General features: G+C 37.3%; 1 protein-coding gene across 1 annotated transcript in view; it reads left to right on the top strand.

The window, feature by feature from the left end:
• Positions 1–6940: 6940 nt before the first annotated feature.
• The window catches only part of LMAN1 (lectin, mannose binding 1), a 44311-nt gene continuing 25118 nt past the window's right edge, over positions 6941–26133 (top strand). Inside the window, exons 1-4 of the mRNA XM_001373865.5 lie at positions 6941–7348; positions 13043–13197; positions 13279–13386; positions 22587–22648. Of these exons, the coding sequence (XP_001373902.2) occupies positions 7093–7348; positions 13043–13197; positions 13279–13386; positions 22587–22648 (581 nt within the window). The 5' untranslated portion in view covers positions 6941–7092. The remainder of the gene's footprint in view (positions 7349–13042; positions 13198–13278; positions 13387–22586; positions 22649–26133) is intronic.

Genomic DNA, 26133 nt, shown 5'->3' with positions numbered 1-26133 from the left:
ATAAATTCAAGTTATATTGATTCCTCATTAATTAGCTTTTCCCTCCATTCCTTCTTTTCCACTCCCATATTCACCAGCCTAGTACAGACTCTGATCACCTCATGCCTAGGCTACAAAGATATTCTCCTAACTGGTATCTCTATTCTAGGTATTCTCATATAATCTATATCAAGATTCAGATTCTGAAATTTTTCTTTTATTTATACTCAAAGGTCTTCAATAGCTCTCAGTGCTTTCATCACAAAATCCAAATTTCTTAGCTTGGATTTCAAGGCCCTCCACACTTTGGTTTCTGCATACAATCATTACTATTCTTTCAGTCCTAGAAGGAGGTCTTCCCTAAAGAAGCTACTTTTATTTATTGAAGCAATTTAGACTAGATAATTAATGTGTTGCATTACTGCTCTCAAATCCTATGACTCTGTAATGCTTAACAGAGCATTTGGGCCTTTGCTCACATAATCTGAATATTCAGTTCAATCTGACATTTATTGTGCAATATGTGCAAGGCACTCTACTAGAGAAGAGGCATGGGATGGACCTGGGGTTGTGATATCATTGGCACAGAGAACTTTCTTTCAACAGTACAGATTGGCACCTTCTCTGCAAATTACAGTCTTAGAGGATTCCTAGGAGCACTAAAAGATTATGAAATGTCAAGGGTAGTCTAACCAGTGTATAATTGAATATCTGTTACCCTATACAAGAACTACATTTCCTGGAAGCTCACTGATTTCCTGTCCTTATGTACTTCCTGTCTTCCTGTAGACAGGGGATATTAGGCTGGGACATGGAGGGTCCCGCCCTCTTTTTGGCCCTGTTAGCCAGCTTGGCGGTGGTGAGTGGGAATTTTGAAATGGCTAATAAGTCATGGGCATGTGGTCTTTATTTTGTATCCCTCTTATTCCTTTATTTCTAATGATCATTAATTAAATATTAGATAATAAATCTAAAATATGATATTTTTATTATTGAGATTTAATTTTAACTTTTACACCAGTCAGAGGTAGGCCTTGAACCTAGGTCTTCCTGACTGTGAGATAGGCTTTTTTTTCCTTTCTCTATATACACTACACTGAAAACCTGGGCACTGGAGAAACAATTAAAAAAAAAAAGAAATAATCTTTTTTCTATAAGGAACTTATATTCCATTATATGGAACAGATAGGGCAGGTAGATAACACAGTGGATAGAGTGCTGGGTCTGGAGTCAGAAAGACTCATTTTCCTGAGTTCTAAAAAAATTTTTTTTTTGATAATGCATGTTTTATTTTTTACATATTATATTTTACATTTATAGATACATTCTATTATTTAGTTATATATTGATATATTATATTTTTATATTTCCAGGTTACATTATCATAATATATATCTTTTTAAACCTTTACCTTTGTAATAATTAAAATTTGAGGCTGATAATTGCTTAATAACTTTATTAAATCAAAGTAGTAATAGTATAGGGAGGGAAAGATTGGAGAGAGATAGAGAGATACTTAGATTTCTAATCTATTGGCCACCATGATGGCCTAAACTCTGACAAGATTTCCATCAGCTCTCCGTGCTCTAGCCAGAAGACCTCTGTCAGGCTCCTGGTCTGTCCTTATAAGCGCTTTTCTTCACCCACTAACTCTCACATGTCACATCTTAGGAACCAATCATAGTTTCTTAATTTGCTTGGGCTGCCTGTGGATCAGTTTCCCATCTTGTTAGTTCCTTGGTTCTTTAACTTCCTTTTTCTGAGGGCTTGTCTATACTTGAATTTACTCTTGGTTCTTTAGCTTCCTTTCTCTGAGGGTTTGTCTATTCCTGAATTTACTCAGTGGTCTTTGACCTCCAGGTCACTGAGAGATGACTTTAAAAAAAGGAGACGCAATGGAGAGAGAAATTTGCTTCTGACACCTTCCATCTTAGAATCAATACTGTGTATTGGTTCTAAGGCAGAAGAGTAGTAAGGGCTAGACAATGGGGGTTAAGTGACTGGTCCTGGGTCATATAGCTAGGAAGTATCTGAGGCCAGATTTGAACCCAGGACCTCCCATCTCTAGGTCTGGCTCTCAATCTACTGAGCCACGTAGCTGCCCCTTATTATAAATAATTAATAATCATTTTCTGACATGTTCTCTTCCTTTCTCCCATTCCTCCCTCTTCCCCAATTTACAGATAGTTATTTACTATCTGTATAATCCTGGGCAAGTCACTTAAACTTGTGTACTTCAGTTTCCTCATCTGTCAAATGATCTAGAAAGGGACATGGCAAACTCTCCCAATATCTCTGCCAAGAAAATCCCAAATAGAGTAATGAAGAGTTGGATTCAACTGAAAAATAATTGAACAATGACAATAATTGAACAAGCTCCTTCCATCAATAATATAACCAGTAATAATGTAAATTGTGATGATTTACAGAAAATGCTTGATAAATACTTATGATGAAGATAGTAGTGATAACAGTGGTACTGGTAAGATTGGTGATGCTGACTATGGATAGTGGTGTGGTTGCTTTGACTATGGCGGGCGGTAGTGACCATGAGGCCCCTTGCATATAGAACAGCAACTATAGTAGCATCTCCCAAACAAACACAGTTATATTATCTTGAAGAGACAATGGAATATTGGAGTGATCATTTAATTCTCCTTCTATGAGAAGTCTTAGAGGAGAAAGAAACTTTACTTGTCATTCCGGAAGAATGTTAAATGTAATGAATGAAGAGAGAAAACAAAAAATGATTAACTTATTTCCTGAGACTTTGAATCAACTTGAATTGGAGGCAAGTGTGTGGTGGGTGAGATTACAAAGGGCTTGAATTCAGTATAATGTCGTCTATCCTTCTTTCAAGCTGATGATATTGGGGATGATGTCATGGTTTGGGTGTGATCCAGTGTCATCAAAGTCCAGGGACAAGACAACAGTCGGGAGGACTGGCAATGACCTTGGAGTCTTCAGTGTCTGACCAAGCTGTAAATGCTCCATAGTGCCTGCTTCCGCTTCCTTCCTGGCCATTGGAACAAATTGTTCTTTTCTGTCCCTTCACAAGCTTGGGGGTATTCCCCAGCATCCCCCTCAGTCACCAATGAGTTTGAGGCCTATCGGTTACCTTCAGTTTGGTTTAGCTGAGATGGTTTTTACCAGGTATGGTCACTGCCTATGTTACAACTTCTTAGAGCCACAGGTAAGAGTTGGGTGAAAGGTGAAATCCAAAGGTGGAGGAGAAACCCTGAAAAGGGCTAGGCAGCCCTTATACCAGAGGTACTAGTCCTCCCTGAACATCCGGTACACCCCTATTCTTTATAAGTGGGTAATTGGTAAGGTTACAAAGGTAGACAATACAAGGGTGGAGACCGAATTCACAATAGAATTGAGTTCTGACAAAAGCTTGGCTTTTAGGCAAGTTTCTCCAGGATGTAAATGAAGGGTGAAGTTATAAGGGTAACAAGTTTAGATTTACATAGCATGGGAGAGTATTAACTTGTGTCAGCTTGACTAAATCTTAAAAATAAAATTAAAATCAAGTTTCAATTTTATAGGGGTTGGATTAAATGATTAAACTTTATATATGTACACCTATATACATACATATATGAAAAATGCCCTTTCCTATCTTTTCCCCTTGTAAAAATTCTACCTTTGTTTCCAAGTTCAGCTTTAAGTTCTACCTCCTCCAAGATCTTTTATTCAACAAGGTTCCCATAACCATTCCCTCCTTTCAACTTCTATAGTATTTGTCCCACTCATTTACTATTAGGATCTGCAACATTTAATTTTTAATTTTTGAAATTTACTTGCTTTCCAATCAGAGTCCTTGAAGGACAGGAGCTATGTCTTATATTCTTTGTATGCCTTAAGCCTAAAACATTACTTTAGATATAATAAATCGATGGGATATATACATATATATATATGTATATATATATAATACATATAATACCTGCCTAAGGTATACTCCTTTCACTTTTAAAATTCCTAGTTGAAAGGCTCAGCTCAAGCAACATCTAAATAACACCTGTCCTGATCCACATTTCACTAATAGACATGTTCTTTGCATAGGGCCATGCTAATCTTTTGGTTTGTTTCCATTTTGTTTTTATACTATCTAAACAAGTGCATAGAATTGAGAGAATAAATGTATCTTGATTGGCTGATTCATATTTTGCAAAGCAATTTCATATATACTATTAAAGGTCCTTATTGAAATGCTGTGACAATGGACAAGGCATACAGCATACTGTATACTATTAGACAGAGTTGATGTGTTGGTTGGCATGTTGCTTTTTTTTTTAATCTTAAAATCTGTGTTAGAGGGAAGGGCCAGAGGAGAGAGAAATGGAAATGAAAAAAAAATTGAATGGGAAAAATAAAATCTTTGTTTGAAGGGATGATTCACAGGGTAAGGGAAGAAGAATATATTTGGATGAAGATGCCAAAAAAAAAAAAAGATAAAAAATAAGGAGGCAGCTAGGTGGTTCGGTGAATGGAGAACCAGAATTAGAGATGGAAGGTCCTGGGCTCAGATCTGGCCTCAAATTAGCTATGTGACCCTGGACAAGTCACTTAACTCCCATTGCCTAGCCCTTACCACTCTTCTGTCTTGGAATCAGGATACATTATTGATTCTAAGACTGGAAGGTAAGGTTTGAAAAAAAAATTAACAAGTCAAACTATTTAGCTTGTATTTCAAGGTATAATTTATTGAACCTCCATGATTAATTAACTTTTTAATCAGAATAATCTATACACACCTAACTTTCCTGTTGTTTACTCGGAAAACAATTGCAGCACATGCATTAAGAAAATCTAGATGTTCTATTGCAAAAATGAATAATATAGAAATAGATTATCAAGTGATAACATTTGTACAAACCAGTGGAATTGCTTGTCAGTTGTGGGATGGGGGAGGGAAAAGGGGATGGAAAGAAAATGAATCATGTAAACATGGAAAATTATTTTTTTGAAATTAAAAAATAGAAAATCTAAAAAAAAAAAAGAAATGCTGTGACATAGCTACATTTAGGATTACAGTATTTAAATACAAAAGAGATTTAGAGACTATCTAATCCAAGTCCCACATTTTATAAAGAAGGAAATGGAGGTTCAGAGTTGACTGGACTTGCTCTAGGTCTCACACTGGCCGTAAGTAGCAGGATGTGATTATCAAGAAAGTGGACAACTGTCCCCCACACCATCCTCCAGATTTAGAACTCTTGGCCTTGTTCTAACATACTGTCCCAATCTATTTGATTTGTATAGTGACAGAAGGAAGTTTAAGTACACAGTAGACCACCATATTGAAATAGTGGCTAAGGGAATTAACTATAGCATGCAATAAGTTTGGAGGCCAGAAAAAAACAAGGTAGAAGTTCTAAGTCCATTATTGGTTCCCTTAGCCCAGCTTAATATGGGAAATGGTACAAACTCCTGTGGATAGAAAAACACTGAACCATTTTTGAAATCTTTAGTTAGATTTTTTTTCAAAATAGAACATGTTTCAGAAAAGCAACACTGTGAAATATTTTACAATTTTATAATCCCTGCAACATGGTTGCCTCTGGGAATTTTGAAAGTTTTTCCCAAGGAAATGAACTGAGTTTGCACTATTTTTTAAAACCCACAGTCCTATTTATTCAATAGAATATATTGTCAGAGAAGTCATTCCCAATTCCTTCCCATCTTCCTGTCTCCCCCAAATGCATCATGCCTTTCATATAATAGTAATTCATATAAATAATAATAGTAATCTTTAATAAAAACTAGACTCCTAACAATTTACATCTCTACAAAATAGTGTCATTCTTCCTAGGAATCAATCAGCACACATTCTACCATTAGCAAAAAATTGGAAACCTCTATTGAGGTATGACTAAGCAAATTATGATAAACTATGAACCCTTTTACAGCAGGAACTTTCTTTTAGGTTTCTTTGCACTTCCCTGGGCTTAGCAGTCAGTCAATAAATACATGTCAAAGCCTAGTATGTACCAGGCACTGTGTTAAGCATTGGGGGATCCAAAGAAAGGTAAAAGACAGTCCCTACTCAAAAGGAGCACATAGTCTAGTTGGAGAAACAACATGCAAATACTATGTATTTACAGGATATATACAGGATATACAGTATAAATTAGAAATAATCAACAGAGGGAAGACAATAATAGAATATGGTATCTGGGACATAGTAGGCACTTAATGTTTATTGACTAGTATATGAATGAATGGAATATTATTGTGCCAGAAAAATGATGAAATGAGCATTTCAGTGACAATCCATGATTACTGGAGACAGAAAGATGAAATGTACTACCATAGACTTTGAATTCAGAATAAGGCATATATTTTTGGATCTGGCCAATGTAGGGATATTCTCTGACTTGCCACCCACCCACTCATTACGCATATTTGTTATAAGGGTTTTCTTTTTCTTTTTTTGTTCAAAATGGTAAGGAGGGGGAGAGAAAAATAAATGTTTATAGATCTCAGAAAAAAAAAAGCAAAATGAAATTTAAAAAATCCCCCACCATGCCTCTTTTCTCAAGTTTATATTCTACCACTAATGCTGGGATAGATTTAATTCCCTCAGAAGGTTCTTTTGCCACTTTAAACTGGCAGAAGAGGAAAGAATGAAGGTGAGGAGGTTGCTGTTTCCACGAAGTTTTTTTTCAGTACACTAAGGGTCTCTAAACATGGTTTTTGACTTTAGACTGTATAGGCCAGTGTATTTGTGTGTGCTGCGTGCAGGCGTGTGCATGTGTGTCTCGGAGGGTAGTTGGGGTTTGTGTTTTTAAAAAATTTTTCCCCTCCTCCAGGTCCGTTCTCCTTATCAGGTAAGTAGGGGAAAATTTCAAGTCCATTTGAGGCTGCCACCGAGGGAGGGCAGTGCCCTCTAAGACCCCGCCCCTTCGATCCCGCCCCCATACGTTTGCCCCGCCCCAGGTGCCCCAGCCACGCTGCGGCCAAGGAAGGAGGCAGTGCTGGTGGGCGTGGCTTACACTGGCCGAAGAGGGGGGGCTGGAGGCTTTACCAATCACCGAGCGCCCTGTTGGCCGTTCACTTGGTGTTTCGTTCCCTCCGCTGGTGGGCCGCCTAGTCCCAGAATCCAAGATGGCGGGGTCCAGGCGCGGGGGTCCCCGGGCTGGGACCAGGGCCGGGCCTGGGCCGCTGCTCTGCGTGCTGCTGCTGTCTCTGAGCCGTTTCTCCAGCGCCCAAGGAGCGGGTGGAGACCCCGCAGCCGGTGGAGGGGCTCCCGCCGCCACTCCGGTCCCTCAGCCCCATCGCCGGTTCGAGTACAAGTACAGCTTCAAGGGGCCGCATCTGGTGCAGAGCGACGGGACCGTGCCCTTCTGGGCCCATGCGGGGAGTAAGTGCGGCTGAGAGTAGGGAGTCCTTTCCCCCCTTTCCTAGTTCCTGTTTGGCTGAGAGAGCTGAAGCCCCCTGCGCCGGACGGGGTTATGAGATGGGGGGAGGGGGGTCGTCGTTCCTCACTTTTCAGGAAGGCCCCGAAGGCGCCCCACAATTCCCCCCTCCCCCCTGCTCGGACCACCCCTGGCAGACTGTCAGGGCTGCTTCCCCCACCTCCCTCAAACCTTTGGTTCCTTGCATCAGGTTTCAGTCCTTTGGTCCCGCCACGTATTGCTTGGGGGATCCCGCCCCTTTCTCTGGAGGTGGGAGAGCTTCCTCTGCACTGTGCCGGGCTCCGGCATTCGGGATTCACTTAGAGCGGACCCCACTGAATTTGGGTCCAGTTTTTTTAAATTAAATTATTATATTCCAGCATAATTAGTTTTCCCTGTAAACCTGTTTATTTTACGCATTTAAAAGCATTGTTCTGAGAAGGGGTCCTTAAGCTTCACCAAGCTCTAGAGTGGGGCGGGGAGAAGTTCTAGACACGTCCAGAAAAGATTAGCGCCCTTGACTTAAAGAGCATTCATTCAACAAACGTTTGGTCGGCGGTTGGACACTGTACAGGACTCCAGTTTCTGTGCCTTTGCACAGGCCACCCCGCCTCCCATCCCCCCAAACTGCTATGCTCTATGCCCTCGGGATTCACCTCTGCTCCTAGCCCTTTTTTTTCCACCCAAGTGCCACCTCTTGCATGCTGCTTTCATGATTACCCTTCCCCCCTTCAGCTTTTAATGAGCCACTTCAGAATTAGCTACTTTGTATTTTTTATGTGTTAATTTTTACCTGTTTGGAATATAAGCATTTTGAAGGCACAATATTTTCATTTATGTGTCTTATATCCCTAGTGCTTGGCACATAGTTGGTGCTTGACTAATGCTTTCTAGTATCTAGTGCTTGGCACATGGTAGAGAGCTACTTCACAAATGCTTGTTGATGGATTGTGTGATGAGAATCCATGTTGGGCAGGGTGATTTACAAAATTAAGATAAAAAAGGATCCTTGCCCTCATGGAGCTTTATAATCTATAATGTAGGAAGTTTTGCCTAGGTCCTGACTTGTTTGTGATTAATACCCCCCCTCCCCCATCTGAGATAACCTGTAGTTTTAGTGTCCTTTAACCAATTCCTTTGATGTCAGAAAACAGATTTATTAAAAACGAAAATCCATCTTCAGTTTGTAGCTCCTTTCCGGGGGCAACTTTGCCTAGTCTTTATTTTGTTTTATTTTTAAAATTCTATCCTCTCTTAGAATCTTATTGGTCTAAGCAGTTGGGGTTAGATGTGTTGCCTAGGTCACACAGCTAGGAAGTGTCTGAGGTTAAATTTGAACCCAGAGCCTCCAGTCTCCTACCCTAGCTCTCTATCCATTGAGCCACCAAGCTCTCCCTAACCTAGTCTTTTTCTGATAAGTTCCCATTCTTATATTGTTAAGCATGTAACTTTGTACCTGACTGTTGAGAAAAGGTGAAAAGAAAAAAAAAGGATGTTTTACATTTTTTTAAAGTTTCATGTCTGTATATTTGGGAATTTATAGGATCAAATATTTACATCTGGTTAGGGATCTCAGACCATCTGGGGCTGCCCTCTCATTTTCCAAATGAGGAAACTTTAGGCCACTCCCCTCTCCCAGGTTACTCTACTTCCCCAAGATCTACACAGATCTTTCAGAGGTGGGATTTGAACCCAGTTCCTGACTGCAGAGCCAGTGTTCTTTGCTGTAGTCTCTCCAATTGCCAAATCTTGCTAACATTCTATCTTTAGGTTTCACTTGATCATCTAACCCTGAGCATAACACATTACAAAATATGATAATGTGTTTAGAGTCATTATTTTTAAAGATACCTTTTAAAAGCATTTTCTTATGTGAAAAAACAAGTTCTTCAGATTTTAGTGGTAATGGATTGTTGGTAACTAATGTGTCAGTCCTAAACACTTTAAGCTGTAAACTAGATTTGGTGACTGACCTGCCACTTTAGAAATAAGAATTTTTCACTAAAGTATTTATTGTAGTTTGAACTCTGGCCATCTTAATTGCTTAATTATAAATAATTGAACACTGAATTATGTGAGCTTACATACAAATTGTTTATTTGTAGATCTGAATGCTTCAATCAAAATGCTGCACTTTGATTTTTGAGTTGAGGATAAAGAGTATACGTGCAAGCAAAACCCTCCTGTTATATTTTAAAGACTAACATTATAAACTCTTTAAGGATGGATCTTGTGCTTCAAATGTCTCTTTGGCCAAGTTTAGGGGTACAGTTTGCTTTCATAAATAGAGCAAAGGCCCTCACACAGAATCCATGGCCTTGGTTTCATTGGCTACCCGATAGTCAGCTAAACTAACCAGTCATAGGTTGTTCAGTTAGTGTGACTTTTCTAAATTAGAGTTCCTTCAATAAAACATTAAGATTCAGTTCCACAAACATTTACTAAATGTTTTTAAATGTGTGTGCTGACAGTGGAGCAAATAAAACAGCTAAGTAAAGCAGTTTCCTATCCTTATGGAGATTATGATTTATCAGCCATAATATCATATTTATGAAGAACTAGTACAAAAAAAAGAGAATGTCTTGAGGAGAGAAAGCATGCCATGGTGACCACACTTGAAGTAGGAAAGATCTAGATTCAAATCTTGCCTTTAATGCATACAAACTTTTTATCTCCGTGGTCAAGTCACTTGATAGTACTCTAGGCAGTTACAAGTGAGTGACTTTTGGTAGTGGAAGTTTCGAAACCTTGGGAGTTTCTACACGAGTGAAATCCCAGGTCTAAAGTACTCCTCCCCACCTCCTCCAGTTACATGTATGTGTGTGTCTGTGTGTTATACATACATTTATGAGAAACATATAAACAAAATTCTCTAGGAGGTCTAAGCTATCCAAGGAAGGAAAGGTAATTCTTTTGGGGATGAAAATGGGTAATCGGGGGAGATTTCATGGCATTTGAAGTAGGTCTTGAAAGACAGGAAGGATTTCATTAGGTTGAACTTGGTGGGGGACAAGGGATATGCCATTGGTCCTAGAGAAACTGAGGAAAGACAATGTAAGCATGGAATATTTTGAATTTCATTCCTAATTATTCCAGTTCTGAGAGTTACTTCTCTGAATGTCAGCCACATTTAACTCCTTAATAGATTCATAACCACATCAATTATTAAAGTCAAAAGTTACTTTAGAGATCATCTGGTTTATGTTTTTTGTAGTCTTTCTATATCTAAAACTCTAAACCCCTTCTTTCTCTCTTTTTACATTTAAGTACACTGTGAGAGTTGGGAAATTAGATGAGTAAAATTTGGAGGTGTTTATTATGAATTTTTAAAAACCCATGATATATTGTTCATAAAACTTTCATTAAAAAAAACTTCCATGCACTTATGTTCACCAGTGTTGGAGACAGATCCTGTTTGAATTCCCAGTATAGCGCTGTGTGCCCCAGAGTTGGTGAAGGTGGTGGTGACAGAGAGGAGTGTCTTACCTTGTACAAGTGTCTTAACTTTTCTTTGCCTCAGTATTTCCATCTGTGTTTTACCCCATCATAAGAGTTTTTGGTCTGGACTATTGGTATGTGCCTGGCTAAATCAAATCATGGAACTGAAGTTAGAAATAAGGAAACATATTCAGAGAGATTATGGCTTGTTCAAGGTCATAATAGTCAATAATAGAGTCTTGAACCAGTCCACTGCTCTTTTCCATACAGCATACTTCCCTATTTGAACTTGGAAAAATGAAAGAATAATGCTCCTTTCCTTCTTATAGGAGTATTATTGTAAAGTAATTTTGAGATATTAAAAGGATATTATTAAGTGTAAATAATATTCAAAGAACCTAACTACAAAGTTTTCTTTTTCAGTCATAATTCTTTATTGTTTCTCACTAAGAATTTTAATAATATAATATAACCACAGCTTTCTTTAATTATAGGTCTTCAAACACAAGTCTGACTATGTTATGCCCCTGCTCAAGAACCTTCAGTGGCCCGCTATTACCTCTAGAATGAAATATAATAGTTTGGTATTTAATATCCATCATAGTCTAGTCCTAGGCTTCCTTTCTAGGTTTATTTCACATTATTCACATAGCTAATCTGTTGTCAATCAGGGTTTGTTTGTTTTTTAACCCTTACCTTCTGCCTTATTATAAGACAGAAGAGTGATAAGGGCTAGGCAATTGGAGTTAAGTGACTTATCTAGGGTCACACAGCTAGAAAAGTATCTGAGTCCTCCTGACTCCAGGCCTGGTTCTCTGTCCACTGGGCTTCTGAGCTGCCTCCATGCAGTCAATTCTTGTCATGTCTACCTTTACAGCTCTACTCAGCGTCACCACTTTGGGGCAGTTATTCATCATCTTATGATGCCTGGACTCCCTTCTGGTTACTCTCCCTGCCTCAGACCTCTCCACTCTAGTCTATTCTCCATTTAGTTGCCAAAGTGGTTTTGTCTGACCGTGCTACTCCTTTATTCATTAAACTTCAATTGCTACCTCTAGGATCAAGTATAAAATGCCCTGTTTAGCATTTAAAGCCCTTCACAACCTGAACCCTTCTTGTCTTTCCTATCTTCTTACATTTTATTCCACTTCACATATGATCTAATGACACAGGCCTTGATGTTGTCTTTTGAATACCATGCTCTGTGTCCTGACTGTGCCTTTTCTTTGCCTGCCCCCATTCCTGGAATGCTCTCTCTCCTCATCTCTGCCTGCTGGCTTCTCTGCCTTCCTTCAAGATTCACCTCAAATATCACCTTTGGTAAGAGGCCTTTTTAGGTTCTCACTGCTCTGAGATTACTTTCCAACTACTTGGTATATATAGCAGGTATATACAGTTATTTTAAGCATGTTGTTTCTTCCTTTAGAATGTGAGCTCTTTGATGGAAAAGAACTGTCATTTTGCTTTACTTTCTATATCAAACTTAGTACCTTGTCTGACATTTAATAGGCACTTTATCTATTTGTTGATTTACTTGAATGACTATGCATTCTGCATTCTAGCCAAACTGGCCTGCTTGCTGTTGCCTGAATTCCCTTCTCCATGGCATCTCACAAGTTTTTTAACTGCCCCATATCTCTAGAATACTCTTTCTTGAGTCATTCCTCCCCCCTCCCCAGTCCTTAGCTTCTTTTAAAATTCATCTCATGTTCCTCCTCTTTGAGGGAAGGAATGGAGTCTTTCCTGATCCCAGTCCAGTTGTTAATGTTCTTTCATATCTTAAATTTTCATAAATTTACTTATATGTGTACATGCATTTCTTCCCCCTACCCCTCATCAATAAAATGAATGTAAGTAATTTGAGGGCAGGGATCATTATGAATTTTATTTGTCTAGCTAGCACTTAAAACAATGCTTTGTATAGAGTAGGTAGTTAAATACTTGTTGGATTGGGTTTCATTGAATTGTAAATATATTATTTCATTGTGCAAAAATATTACATTTTGAAATACCTAAGATTAAAAGTTTCTTTTTTTAATATGGTGATTTTTCTAAACTGAACTGTGCTTTTTACTGAATAACGTTGCTAGTTTCATCCCATGTTTTATGGTCCATCTTGAAACATTTCTAGAAATTAGAAGATTATATGTTGCAATATTTATTTGAATATTACTGAAAAGTCACTTGAAACTTTCTTTTTTTTAAAATTATTTTCCCCCCAGATGCGATACCTAGTTCAGACCAGATTCGAATAGCTCCATCTTTGAAAAGCCAGAAAGGATCAGTCTGGACAAAAACAAAAGCTGCATTTGAAAACTGGGAAGTTGAGGTGACATTTCGAGTCACTGGAAGAGGACGAATTGGAGCTGATGGCCTAGTATGAAAATTTGTTTCACTTATAAAATATAAATAAGTACATGCTTCTAGCCTCTTAAATTTTGCTGTGATGTGTTAACAGGCAATTTGGTATACAGAAGGTCAAGGTTTGGAAGGTCCTGTGTTTGGATCGGCTGATAACTGGAATGGTGTTGGAATTTTCTTTGACTCCTTTGACAATGATGGAAAGGTATGTTTCATCGTCCAAATGATAATATATAGAATAAAAACAATAATAGCTAACATTATATTGTATGTTAAGATTTTCAGAGTACTTATATTTTCTCATTTAATCCGCTCAAAAACAATGTTATTTAGATGCTATTATTATCCTCATTTTGCAGATGATGGAACTGAGGTCAAGAGAGGGTCACACAGCCAGTAAGTGTTTAAGAAGGGATTTTAAAATACAAACAAACAGCCTTTACCTTCTGTCTTGGAATCAATACTGTGTATTGGCTTCAAGGCAGAAGAGTGGTAAGGGCTAGGCAATGGGGGTCAAGTGACTTGCCCAGGGTCACACAGCTGGGAAGTGTCTGAGGCCAGATTTGACCCAGGACAGGTCTGGCTCTCAATCCACTAAGCCACCCATCTGCCCCTATAAAAGGATTTTAAACCCAAGACTTTCTTAATTTCAAGTCCACCACTTGATCTATTAGGCTGAAAATGAGTTAGTTTTTCCAAGAGTATCATAAATGGAACATAATTATACACTTTACAAAATGCATTTACTGTATGTAATTGTTTAAACTTTTCATAGATAACTTGTTATATAATATAAGTGTTTTACAAATATATAACTCCAAAGCCATTTCCTATTGGATAATAGGTCAAAGAATATGCAGAAAGAGTTCTCAAAAGAAAATTGCCAAGCATGAGGAAACATAAGATAAACTGTTCCAAATCATTGGTAATAAGAGAAATATAAGTCAAAACCATTCTTCAGTTTTACTTCATGCCCAGAAAATTGTCAGTGATGTCTGTAAATTGGTCCAACCATTTTGGAAACTATTTGTAAAATGACTAAGAGATCCCTCTGTTAGGATCAACAATGAAGGTACCATATACACCAAAATGTCCAATTGTGTAGTAGCTAAGATGTGGAAATAGAATAAATATCCATGATTTGGAAATCCAGTTATAGTACATAAAAAGGAATTGAATAGTACTTTGCGGTAAGAAACAATGGTTATATAGCATGCAAAGAATGAGAAGACTTATATGAATTTATGTGAAAATGAAGTCAATAGAACCAGAAGAACTTTATACTGTAGCTACCATATTGTAAACAGAAAGAACGATGACAAAAAATTAAAACTAAATGCTGTGAAATTATAGTGACCAATCTTGGCCCCAAAGAAGAGACACAGCAATGCACCTCCTCTCCTCTTTGTGGAGGTGTGGAACACTACATATAATGTCAGACCTGAGGTTTGTTGGCTGGTTTTGCTGAACTGTGATTGTGGAACTGTAGTGACCTTTTTTTCCTTTTAAAAATTTCTTTATTGTGAGAATGACTCTGAGATGGGGAGAGACGAGTGAGATATTGGTGATATGAAAACAAAATGTATCAGTGAAATTTTTTTTAATGTTTTATGGTTTACAAGGGACTTTCACCTGCTTTATCTCATTTGATACTTATGACAGCCCTGTACAATCAGCAGAACAGGCGTTACTTTCTGCATTTTATAGGAGAAGAAATTCAGTTTGAGAGAGGTGGGTTCACTTGCCTTTTATTCACACAACCAGTTAGAGGAAAAGCAGGGACTTGTACCCAAGTTTTCTGACACCAGCTCCAATGATCTTTCAGTGTATCCCGCTCTCTCCACAGAATCCTGGAGGGTTTAGTCATTACCAGGAATAAACAACTAGAGGAACACAAAGCCAGGGCTGTGTATTCATTGTGCCCTTGGTAAATGTTAATGACTAATTGTTACGGATATTATCTACATTTTTTTTAGATGCTGACTAGTGCCATGTACCCTGTGGTCTAGCCTTTCTTCTGGTAACAAGCCTACAACTTTGCTTAATGTTTCTACTCTTAAGGATTCTACTTCTGGTCCTTTACCACCAAGATTCTTTGCCATCCAGTTTGGCCTACTAGACTGGATGCCAATTTTTACTTCTCTTGCCCTACTGCTTTCTGCTACTAAAGTTATGGATGACTTGTTTTTTGCAATGTAATCATTTTATAAATTTTCCTCCTCCCCATCCTCATCCCCAAGAATCCTTTATGGTAGACCCATTTTAGAAAGTATTCAGATAAGCAAACTGACAAATATGGTAACAGCAACTGGCAGACAGCTTTAGCTCCTTGGCAAGATACTGAACAAATGGAGGTATATTTTATTATCCATCTTAGGGACCAAAGTTGTGGTTATACCAAATAATGAGTTAGTTTGTCTCTTTGTATTCATTATTACAGTCATTCTGTATATTAGTCTTTTAGTTATACAATCTTCATAATGTTTTATGCCAGCCTTTCTGTATTTCTCTGAATTCCTCAAGATTGTTGTTCCTTATACTATAGTAATATTCCATTATACTTATATCACACAAACTGTTCAGCCATTCCCTTAATAGATATTCACTTTGTTTTTAGTTTTTACTACCATAAAAAGTGCTGTTATAAATATTTTAGTAAATCTGGAACCTTTTAAGTCTTTGATCTCCTTGAGATTTGTTCCAATCAATGTGATCTCTGAGTCAAAGGATAGGAATGATTTAGTCTTTTTTTTCTCCCATAATTTGAAATTATTTTCCAGCACACTTGGTCTAATTCATAATTCCACCAATAGTGCATTACCTCTCTTCCTAGTCTTGGCAACACTGATTTTTCAGTTTTATCATCTTTGGTAATTCAGGACACAGGTGAAAATTTTTTTAAAAATTATTTAGAGCATTTAAAAATTATGATCATTCATCATTTGCATTTCTTTTTGAAAACTCAATGTTGTTTGCCTTATCATTTAGGGAATGACAGTTTTATTTTAGTCAATTTTCTACAAACACATTTTGGATCTCAGATTTTATAAGAGATGTTTGTTATAAAGTATCTTCCCCAACTCCATTCAATAGTTTTCCTCGTGATTATATTAATTTTATTTGGGCAAAAGTTTTTAAATTTTAAGCAACAAAATTGTTTTACCTTTTGAGATCTTCTGACCCATTTTGGTTATGTATTCTCTCCTTAACTTTAGTTCTTTTTTTGTCTTTTATCATATCCTGTGATCTTTTCCATATAGATGAATTATCCATTTAGAGCTTATTGATCCTCTGCTGTTTTTTAAATAAGCACATAGCCTGTCTTTACCTTTTTATGTTCTTTAAGGGTTTTTACAATTGATCTCCACAGGAATTCCTAATGAAATTTTAAATAAAAAAGTCTAAAAGTTATGGATATTTTAAAAGCCATTCCAGCCTTTTCTGCAAATGTAAAGAGAACTAGCCCATTTCTTTTATAGCTCTCTTGTTTCCTGACTACTCTTTCTGATACTCACCTACTCCTTTTCATATTTAATGTTTAAAATCTCCCAGTATAGGACCATTTGGGTATGGCTTGTCTTAGTTCTCGGGTTTCAGTTTGATGAGGCTACTAAGTTTCTTGGCCCAATTAAAACCTGTTTCTCAGCACTGCCTCTTGGTGTGGAGCACTTGGCTTATAGTACCTTCCCCCTGTCATCCACCTGCCAAGAATAGGGAGTGTTTGTATGGTGGAAAAAACATTGACTCTGTAGTCAGATGACCCTAGATTTGAATCTCAGCTTTGCCTCTTAGCACCTGGGTGATCTTGGACAAATTGCTTAGCTTCTGTGGCTTCATTTTCCTCATTGTAAAGGAAAAGATTGGGCTAGATGTCCCCTGAAGGCTCTTCCGTTTCAAATTTCAAAATCTGTGGTCCTATGACTCCATCCCTAGATTTCAGACCACTTTGCAGAGAGCATCTACTCTTTTATCTCAATGGCTTTTTTGGCCTTTTTGAAGCCACTTCTGATGAAATAGGCAAGAAAGACCCTTCCTTACCTGGTCTCTAAAGATTGCTCAGTTCCTGGGCTCCTGGATGTCCTATTGCCTGCCAGACAGTCACTTTCATTACCAGGGCCATTGAGATTCTAATGCATACTTGAACTGTTGTTACATCTTTTTTTAATTGGTTTTCCTGAAGTGAACTTGTCAGCTGATAAATATAGCTAGTTCTGCCTGTCTGTTGTGTTAGCCTGACATCTGCCTTATTTCTTTGTAAAACTACATAGTCATTAGTTAGACCCTGTGTTTCCTATGCTGTCTTCTGCAAGGGTCTTCAAAAAATTCAGTTGCTTTCTTCTTCTAAATCTGTGGATCCCTATTGGATATCCCATCAGATTCCTTTTCTAGTCTTACTCCAGGTTCAACCCCCAGTTCATAGGTAGAAATGAGATCACATACTAGTTTTTTGTTTAATTCATGGGCCTGGTTCAAATAACCTTCTCTATCCACTTCCCTGTGTTCTCAAGTTAATGACCCATTCTTACATGCCCTCAGTCTCCCAGTTTCCCATAGCTGGAGTGTTATTCTAGAATTCAGTTTACCAACAGAAGAAAGATGGCTCTCCCTTCCCCAAGCTTATTTAATACTTGTTGAAATTAAGAACAATTCACTCCACCCTCTTCTTGCTCCCCTTCTTTCCTGCCCAGTAAGAAAATGTTTAAAAAATATATAAATTATGCTAATACTGACTTAAATGAAATAATTTGCTTTTATTATCAACATGTGTGCATGCTTATTGATTACTACACATTAAATTCAAGTTGCTGACGAACAGTAATTATGTTCAGGCTAATATTCTGATAATCTCTTCTTTTAAAGCACTTAAAATACAAATTCAGTTTTGAATTAAATTATTTTAATAATTTTAAGATAGTCAAGAACAAAATATAGAAATCATTAGCTGCATATGGTAATATTATGAAGTTTTAGAACCTACCTTTTCTCACTTGTTTAGTTTGGTGGAAAAAAAAGTTTTAATTAACTTAATCATAAAGCATTTATCCTGCTGTCCAAAGTGAAGATTTTTTTTTTTAAGGATGTAAGAGATGTGAGCATATTTGAAATCATTCAAAAATGAATCAATCAATTGGAGAGGTTGAAGATTATAGAGAGAGATGGGATGATTAAAGGATCAATCTCTTTGTGAAGATGATCAAGGGCAAATGCAAAAAGCCTGACTTTTCCAGGGTCATTTGGCAAGGTAGGGCCACTTCATCAGAGATTGAAGGAAAGGAAGAAAAATTAGGAGGGTTATCATGGGGTTTTAAAATAAAAAGAAGGGACCTCAGTAAACAGCCTCCATTTTTTCAGTAAAGTAAGAAACCGTGAGAGAGTGAGAAAAGGTGGTGTGAGTGTGAGACACTTTGGAGAAAAAGTTTGAAATAACTTATGGGGGATCAATTTCTTTTCAGAAAGTTATTTGTTTAGTCCCTATCATAAATTCTGATAATGTAAATATTACAAAATAAGGTTTTTCACAAAGAGGTATATCTTTTTCAAAATAAAATTCATGTAACCGTACAAATCTAAATTATAATTTGTATAAATATGTATTATATATATATATATATAATTTATATAATATAAATCCTATTCCCTCCCATTTCCTCTTCAACTGTGTTCCATCAGTCATTACTTCTCCATGTTTTTTAGTTTTTTTCCTAGATTTTGGTTCCTTCAGGTCATCCTATAAGCATGCTAAGGTCCTCCCTATTCCTTTAAAAATAAAAACAAAACCTCTCCTTAAGCCTATTCCTCAACCCCTAAATTCACTGTTTTATCTAATGTCTTTTTAACTGGCAAATTTCTAGGAAGAGTTGATTTTTTTATTTTTCTCATTTCTTCCTCACTCCCCATTTTCTCCTCATCCCCTTGCTATCTGGCTTCTATCTTGATCACTGGACTAAATATGCTTTCTCCAAGATCACTGTTAATCTCTTTATCACTAAACCAGTGACCTTTTTTCTTATATTCATACTCTTTCCCTTCTTGCTAGCATTTGACAGTAAACACTATCCCTATCTCAAAACCCTTGATACCTTGGTTATTTCCATTATTATATAATCATTCTCCCTCCTTCACTGCCTCTTTATGCTCATTCTGCTCCTTCTTGGGAGTATCCCTCTAGGTCAGTGATGTCGAACTTTTTAAGAGGAGTGCTGTGCCACCCCCGCCCCCCTTCCTGTTAACTCCACACAGGGGAGGGAAGAAGCACTCCCATTGGACTGCTGGGTAGAGGGACAGGTATGTGAGGAATGTTCTCTGTGAGTGTAGAGAAGGGGAGGGGAGTAGCTGGAAGCCTGTGAGCCACCCACCAATACCCACCAAAAGAGGGGTGGGGGATGTGAAAAACTCAGGCATGGTAGAGGGGGGAGCAGCTCCTCCTGAGTCCCTCTGCCTTTCTAGTAACAAATTCTTGCGGTGAGTGAGAGGAGGGAGGATGACTGTACCCACAGAGAGTGCTTTGAGTGTCATCTTTTGGCACCCGTGACATAGTTTCACCATCACTGCTCTAGATTCTCTCCTTGGCTCTTTTTTTCTTTCTATATTTAATAAGCATTAAAAATTAAAATTAAACAAGCATTAAAAAGATAAAACAAAAATAATCCTTGCCCTTAAGCAATTTATCAAGTAGGGAGATAACATGTGTCATTGTAGATGTATATGAAATAGATGCAAGGTAACATGAGGGTGAAGTACCTCTAGTGCATTTGAGTGAGTCAGGAATGACCTCATACAGAAGGTAGACTTTGAGCTGAAGGACACTAGGGATTCTGTGAGATAAGGAAAGGGTGAATTCTAGGCATGGGAGGCATATTTAGTGCAAAGGGATGAGGTGTCCCTTGATGATCTCCACTTAATCTGGTTTTAGTTGTCAGAAATCCCAAAACTATATCTACCTCCCAACCTCTTCCTCAGAATTCCTGTCCTGTATTTCCAAATTCTTGTTGGTCATCTCTACTTATGTTAACTACTAGTACCTCAAAATTAATCTGTCTAGGGGGCAGCCAGGTGGCTCAGTGGATTGAGAGCCAGACCTAGAGACAGGAGCTCCTGAGTTCAAATTTGGCCTCATGCTTCCTGTTGTGACCCTGGACAATTCAGTTAACCTCCCACTTGGTAGCTCTCACAATTGTTCTGCCTTGGAACCAATACACAGTAACAATTCCAAAACAGAAGGTAAGGGTTTTTAGTTTTTAGTTTTTTAATTAACCTAATAGAGGGCAATTAGGTGGCTTGGTGGATTGACAGCCAGACCTAGAGATGGGAGGTCCTGTGTTCAAATTTGGCCTTCCACACTAACTAGCTGTGTAACCCTGGGAAAGTCACTTAATCCCCATTGCCTAAATCTTTAGTTAAAAAAAAAAAACACCTAATATTAACATGCCCCACAAAACTAATATTGATGGCATCATTCTCTTGGTGAAGTTGGATTAGAATTTTTTTATAGGTAGGGGAAAAAGAGGAGCAGTTATTTACTAAGTCTTTTCGATACTACCTCTGGTATTTCTCTTTTCCTCTTTTCCATTTTCATGGTGGCATGGAAAGTGCATATCTTTGGAGTAAGAGGACCCTGGGTTCACATTCTTCCTCTGGTGTCTTTGAGCAGTTATCTAACCAACTTTCTGGGCTTCATTTGTCTTATCTGTAAAAAAGGGGATTGGAATCCTTGAGGTCTTTTTCAGCTCCTCATCTTTTATATGGTCTAATGACCCTAATTCAGATACTCCTCTTTTCTCACCTAAATTATCATAGCTTCTAACTTGCAGGTACCAAATTGACATTGCTGCCCCAGTGATCTCCCTAATCTACTAGTATTGTGTCGCCTTCAAACACTAAAACTTTCTGTGAAAGCTCTGTGAAATTCTGTGGAAGAATTGCCTACTGAATGAAATACATATACACTCTTCATCTTGGCACTCAAGGCCTTCTTTGGTCTAATCTTTAATGCTTTTTCTCATACTACTACCCTTCACATACTTCCATGTTCTAAATCCCCTCTTTTTGTCTTAATCTCTCCCATCTCTTTGCATATTCTTGGAATTCTCTATTCCCATTTCTCCCTCTCCTGGACGTCACTTTCTTGCTTCAAGGCTCAGGTCAGGTGCTTTCTCTTCTGCGAAACTGCCTGAGCTTACTTCTCTCCCTTCAGGGAAAGAGATTGGTCCTTTAGATTTCTTCCAGCACTTTGCCTGGATCTTTACTTTGCTCATATCTCATTCTTGCAGCATAGTTGTTTGTGCATCTGTCTTCTCTTCTGACTGCCAACTTTATGTCTTCCATGGCTGTGATTATACCTCATATATTCTAGGGACTTTGCAAATGTTTATTGAATTAGCAGTACTTGGATTTCATGTTGCTTATAAAGTAGTATTGACTTTTCTCAAGGACTGTTTTAAATTATTGTAACCTCTTTCCTGTGAATAATTGCCTAATATTTTTGCTCAGTTAAGTTAAATCTGGTTGGGGTAGCTACCTGGCAAAATGGATTGAGAGCCAGACGTAGAGATGGGAGGTCCTGGGTTCAAATCTGGCCTCAGAACACTTTCCAGCTGTGTGACCCTGGGTAAATCACTTCACCCCCATTGCCTAGCCCTTACCACTCTTCTGCATTGAAACCAATACATAATATTGATTCTAAAATGGATGGTAAGGATTTTAAATTAATTAATTAAATCTGATGATTCATCGGTTTCACCTTTATCAAAGCTAAAGGAGCCATAACTTTAAACATTTCAGTCACTCCCTCTAGGTCACCATCAGAATTTTTTGTCATTCTTGTTTAGTTTTCTTCATATGATTGTAATCATAACTATTCCAGTCTTCAAGAACTGCTTTGTTAATCTTTGCATTCTTTTACAAAGGCCTTTACAGACATCTTTGTATTTTCTCATACTTGTCAGTACTAATTACATTATTATATTCTGTCATATTAATATGTCATATTGTTTTATATTTAGGTTGTTTTCCAATTACGTATAAAGTTGCAATGATAATCTTCTGGACAGATAGATTTTTTAGAATTAGAGTATTCTCAATTTATACCCATAGTTTTAGTTGCTAAAAAAGAAAGTCAGAGTTTGTATTGGATGGGACCTGAAACATCTTCTAGACCAGGAGTTTATAACTTTGGCATTTGTGAATTTGGTTTTAAAAAATATTTTGACACCTAAGTAGAATTTTTCTTTTTTAATAATGCTATGAATTTTATGCATTTAAAAGCATTCTAGGAGTTCATAATCTTCACCAGATTTACAAAGGTATCCATGACATACATACACATAAGGTTAAGAAGCCTTGATCTAAATTAATTATTGTTTCTTCTAAGAACTTTAAAATATATTATGTAATTTTTTTTTGTAGAAAAACAATCCAGCTGTGGTTATTATAGGCAACAATGGACAAATACAGTATGATCATCAGAAGTAAGTGTTTATATATTATTTCTGACTTCTGACTCTTTATTTTACAAATGCATCTCTTCAAAGTATTCTCAACATTCTTCCTTAGTCTAGCTGTTCAGTCAATTTACCGATTCTTACCTAATTTATCTCCATAATCTCTAGCATCTGTCTTGTTTCTCCTCATATAAGTACTACCCTAGAACAATCTGTAATTATCTTTGACTTTATCAGTGGCCTCATGAATATCTCAGCCTCCAGCCTTTCTCTCCTGGCTCTCCTTCCCAGAGCTGCCAGAGTACTGTCTAGGGCTCAACTCAAGCCAGTGTCACTTCCCCAGTTGGTAAAGTCAGGGAACTCTCTGTCTTCTCTAGGCTAAAATAACAATGGTACTTTTCATGACCATTTTATTAAAACTACACAGTCTGACTCCAACCATTCCACATTAATTCTCTTCATATCCTTTGATATCCCGCCAAATTAGATTGTTAACTACAACATGATATCCTGTCTCTGAGTCTGAATAGGTCGTCTTTCCTGTATCCTCTCCTCATTTCTACTTCTTAGAATTTCTACCTTCCTTCAAAGCTCAGGTCAAATGCTACTTCCTACATGAGATCTTTCCTTATTATTCCTCCAAACTGTTAGTGCCTCAGCCCAAAATTATCATGTATTGACTCCCCTTATGTGTATACATGTGGCATTCCCCACAGAATGTAAGCTTGAGGGCAAGAAGTATTTCACTTTTGTTTCAGTTTTCCCCAGGGCCTCTCATATAGTAAATGTCTAATAAATGCTTGTTTGCTTTAGTTTTACAAATTTGGACATTTCCTAAAAAATAAATAGTGGGACTTTTGCTCCTTAAAATTTTTTTTTAATAAGAAAGATGCAGTGATTTGGGTTTGAAATCTTTGCTTTTGTTATTCAGTTCTATTTTAAAGTTATATTGATGAATTACTTCAGTTTACAAGCATAATACATTTTATTTAATGTAAAAATGTGGCAGATTTATAGTAATTCCTAGTAATGACATTAGGTTGATAGTCATAAGTCATTGTTGCATTTAATTCTCAAAATGATATTGGCAAAAGCAGGGTTATGGCTATAAATCTAGAGCTTAAATCAAATTGATTACTAAAATAAGTATAGTACTATATTGGGTCTTTTAAAAATGCTTCCTAAAAATTCTCATCTTAAATTCCAAAAAATTGTCATTTTCATATCCCAATTAGAAATTTTAAGAAAGATTATATATGAAAATTTGAGTATTATCTCTACTGCCTGCTTTTTTAAAAATGTGTATAGTGAATTCTACATAATATTTTCAAAGTTGCCCTGTTTGTTGGTGTTTCCTTTTGAACTTTGTATTCTTTGTACTTTAAATGATCTTCTTTTTGTTATTTTTGGGATGTGACTTTACCATCAATAATCTCCCTTAGGGGGTCCCTGATCAGTTAAATTAAAACAGGAGAAAAACTTCTTGTAAAATGTAACTGTCTTCAAGCAAAGCAGAAAAACAGATTCCCACAAGTTGCCATATCCAAAAATTTATGTCTCATTCCTTACTTTGAGTCTAGCTCACCTCTATCAAGAGATAGGTAATATGCTCTATCATAGATCTTCAGGAGATATTATTGGTTATTGTTTTTTAATCAGAATTCTTAATTCTTTCAAAGTTGTTTTTCTTACAAAGTTATTGTGTAAGTTGTTCTCTTGGACCAGTTCATTTCACTTTGTAGAAGTCCATTCTTGCCAGAATTGCCCAGAAGCATTACTTTTTTCATTATTTCTTATACTACAATAATATTCCATCATCTTCCTGTAACAGTTTCATCAGCCATTTGGTGAATACATGGTTAGATTCCAGGTCTTTTAGCTTTCTTGGTTCCTCTTAAGCCTTGTATTTGCATTTCATAGCAGTCTTTTCATTGGGAATGCTATGTCTTTTATTGCAGCAAAGGTCTGTTTTTTTCCTCTGTCGAATTATACTTGGGTTTTATGGGTAAATTATTCATGGTGGTAGGTTTACTTTTTTAGCCTTCTTGGAATATGGTATTCCAAGATCTCTGGTTTTTAGTAGAAGCTGATGGGTCTTCTATTACCTGTAGTTTGGTACTTGAACTCCTTTTTCAATGCTTGCAATATTTTTTTCTTTAGTGTGGAAGGTTGTCTATGACTTTTCTGGAGGTGTTTTCAATTTGGGTTTCTTTTCAGAAAATGATGATGGATTCTTTTCACTTTTACTTTGCCCTATCTTTTTTTTTTTAAACTCTTACCTAACCAATACTATGTTTTGATTCTAAGGCAGAAGAGTGGTATGGGCTAGGTATAGGGGTTAAGAGACTTGCCCAGGGCCACAGCTTCCTATGGTTCTAATAGTTTTGGATATCTTTCATGATTTAAGTAAATATTGTTTCCAGGCCCCTTTTTTAAAAACAACAACAATATGGTTTATAGGAAGTTTGATGATTCTTATATTGTCTCTCTTTGCTTTATTTTCCAGGTCAATTATTTTTGATGGCAGATAGCTTACATTTCTTTAAAATTCTTTTTAAAAAAATGTTTATTCTAATATTTCTTGCTGACTCATAGAGTCATTTGTTTCTGAGAGATATGGTTAAATTTTCAGAGTCTATTACTTGGGTTAGGTTTATTACTTTCTGATCTAAGCTATTTATTCTCCTTTCAATTCTTTCTTAAGAACTTTTATTTCACTTTGTTCCTTGCTTCATTTCTTATAAGTGTTCATATAAATTCTTGTGGAAGAGCCATTTTTTCCCTGAGTCTGCAGATTTTGTGGAATTACTCTCTACTAGGTTGGATTATTTTGCTATCTCTAGACCTATTTCTTCAGTTATTCATCTCTCTAATCTTAGTTCTTGAATTAGACTTTATGCCAGGGCCAGGCTTTACCCTGTGCTGCACTTTGGGTGTAGTTAGCCCTACTTAGCCTTGTTCTGTATCACCTGGCTTCTTAGATGATCTGCTCCCACTCTCAGCCAGCCCTCAGCCCCAGAAGCTTTGAGTTTCAGAGTACTTGGTCTTCAGGCCCTTCTGTGACATCTCAGGGAAATGTAGTGGGGAACTTGGAGCCTTTGAGCTCAAGCTCTTTCTATCTGAGTGGTGCAGCACATGGAGTAGCCTCTCCCAACCTGGTAACTTGGCTGCTTCCACAGTGACTCTGTTTGGTTTCAGTGACGTCCCTCTCCTTCCCCCCAGGCCTCCAGGCACTGCCTTAGCTATAGACTCCTAGAGGCCTTTGGTGTCTGGGCCAGTTCTGGTCACACGGGCTTCCAACTTCTTGTCCTGTGCAAAGTACCAACTTATCTGGGACAGGAGGCCCCTTTTTCTTTTGCCTTTGGGCTTCTCGGTGACTATTCATTTAAGTTTCTCTTTTGGCTTCTTGAATATTATTTAGTTTGGTGTGATTTTTATAATTTTGCTGAAGTGGATGTATGGAAACTAGGCAGTCTGTATTCAGGCATTTATTATCTGGATGTTTGAATTTT

The sequence above is a fragment of the Monodelphis domestica genome, chromosome 3 (genome assembly GCF_027887165.1).
Source record: "Monodelphis domestica isolate mMonDom1 chromosome 3, mMonDom1.pri, whole genome shotgun sequence".
In the NCBI taxonomy this organism is placed as follows: Eukaryota; Metazoa; Chordata; class Mammalia; order Didelphimorphia; family Didelphidae; genus Monodelphis; species Monodelphis domestica.
The sequence above is the reverse complement of the archived record's forward strand: the minus strand, read 5'-3'. Positions and strand labels throughout refer to the sequence as shown.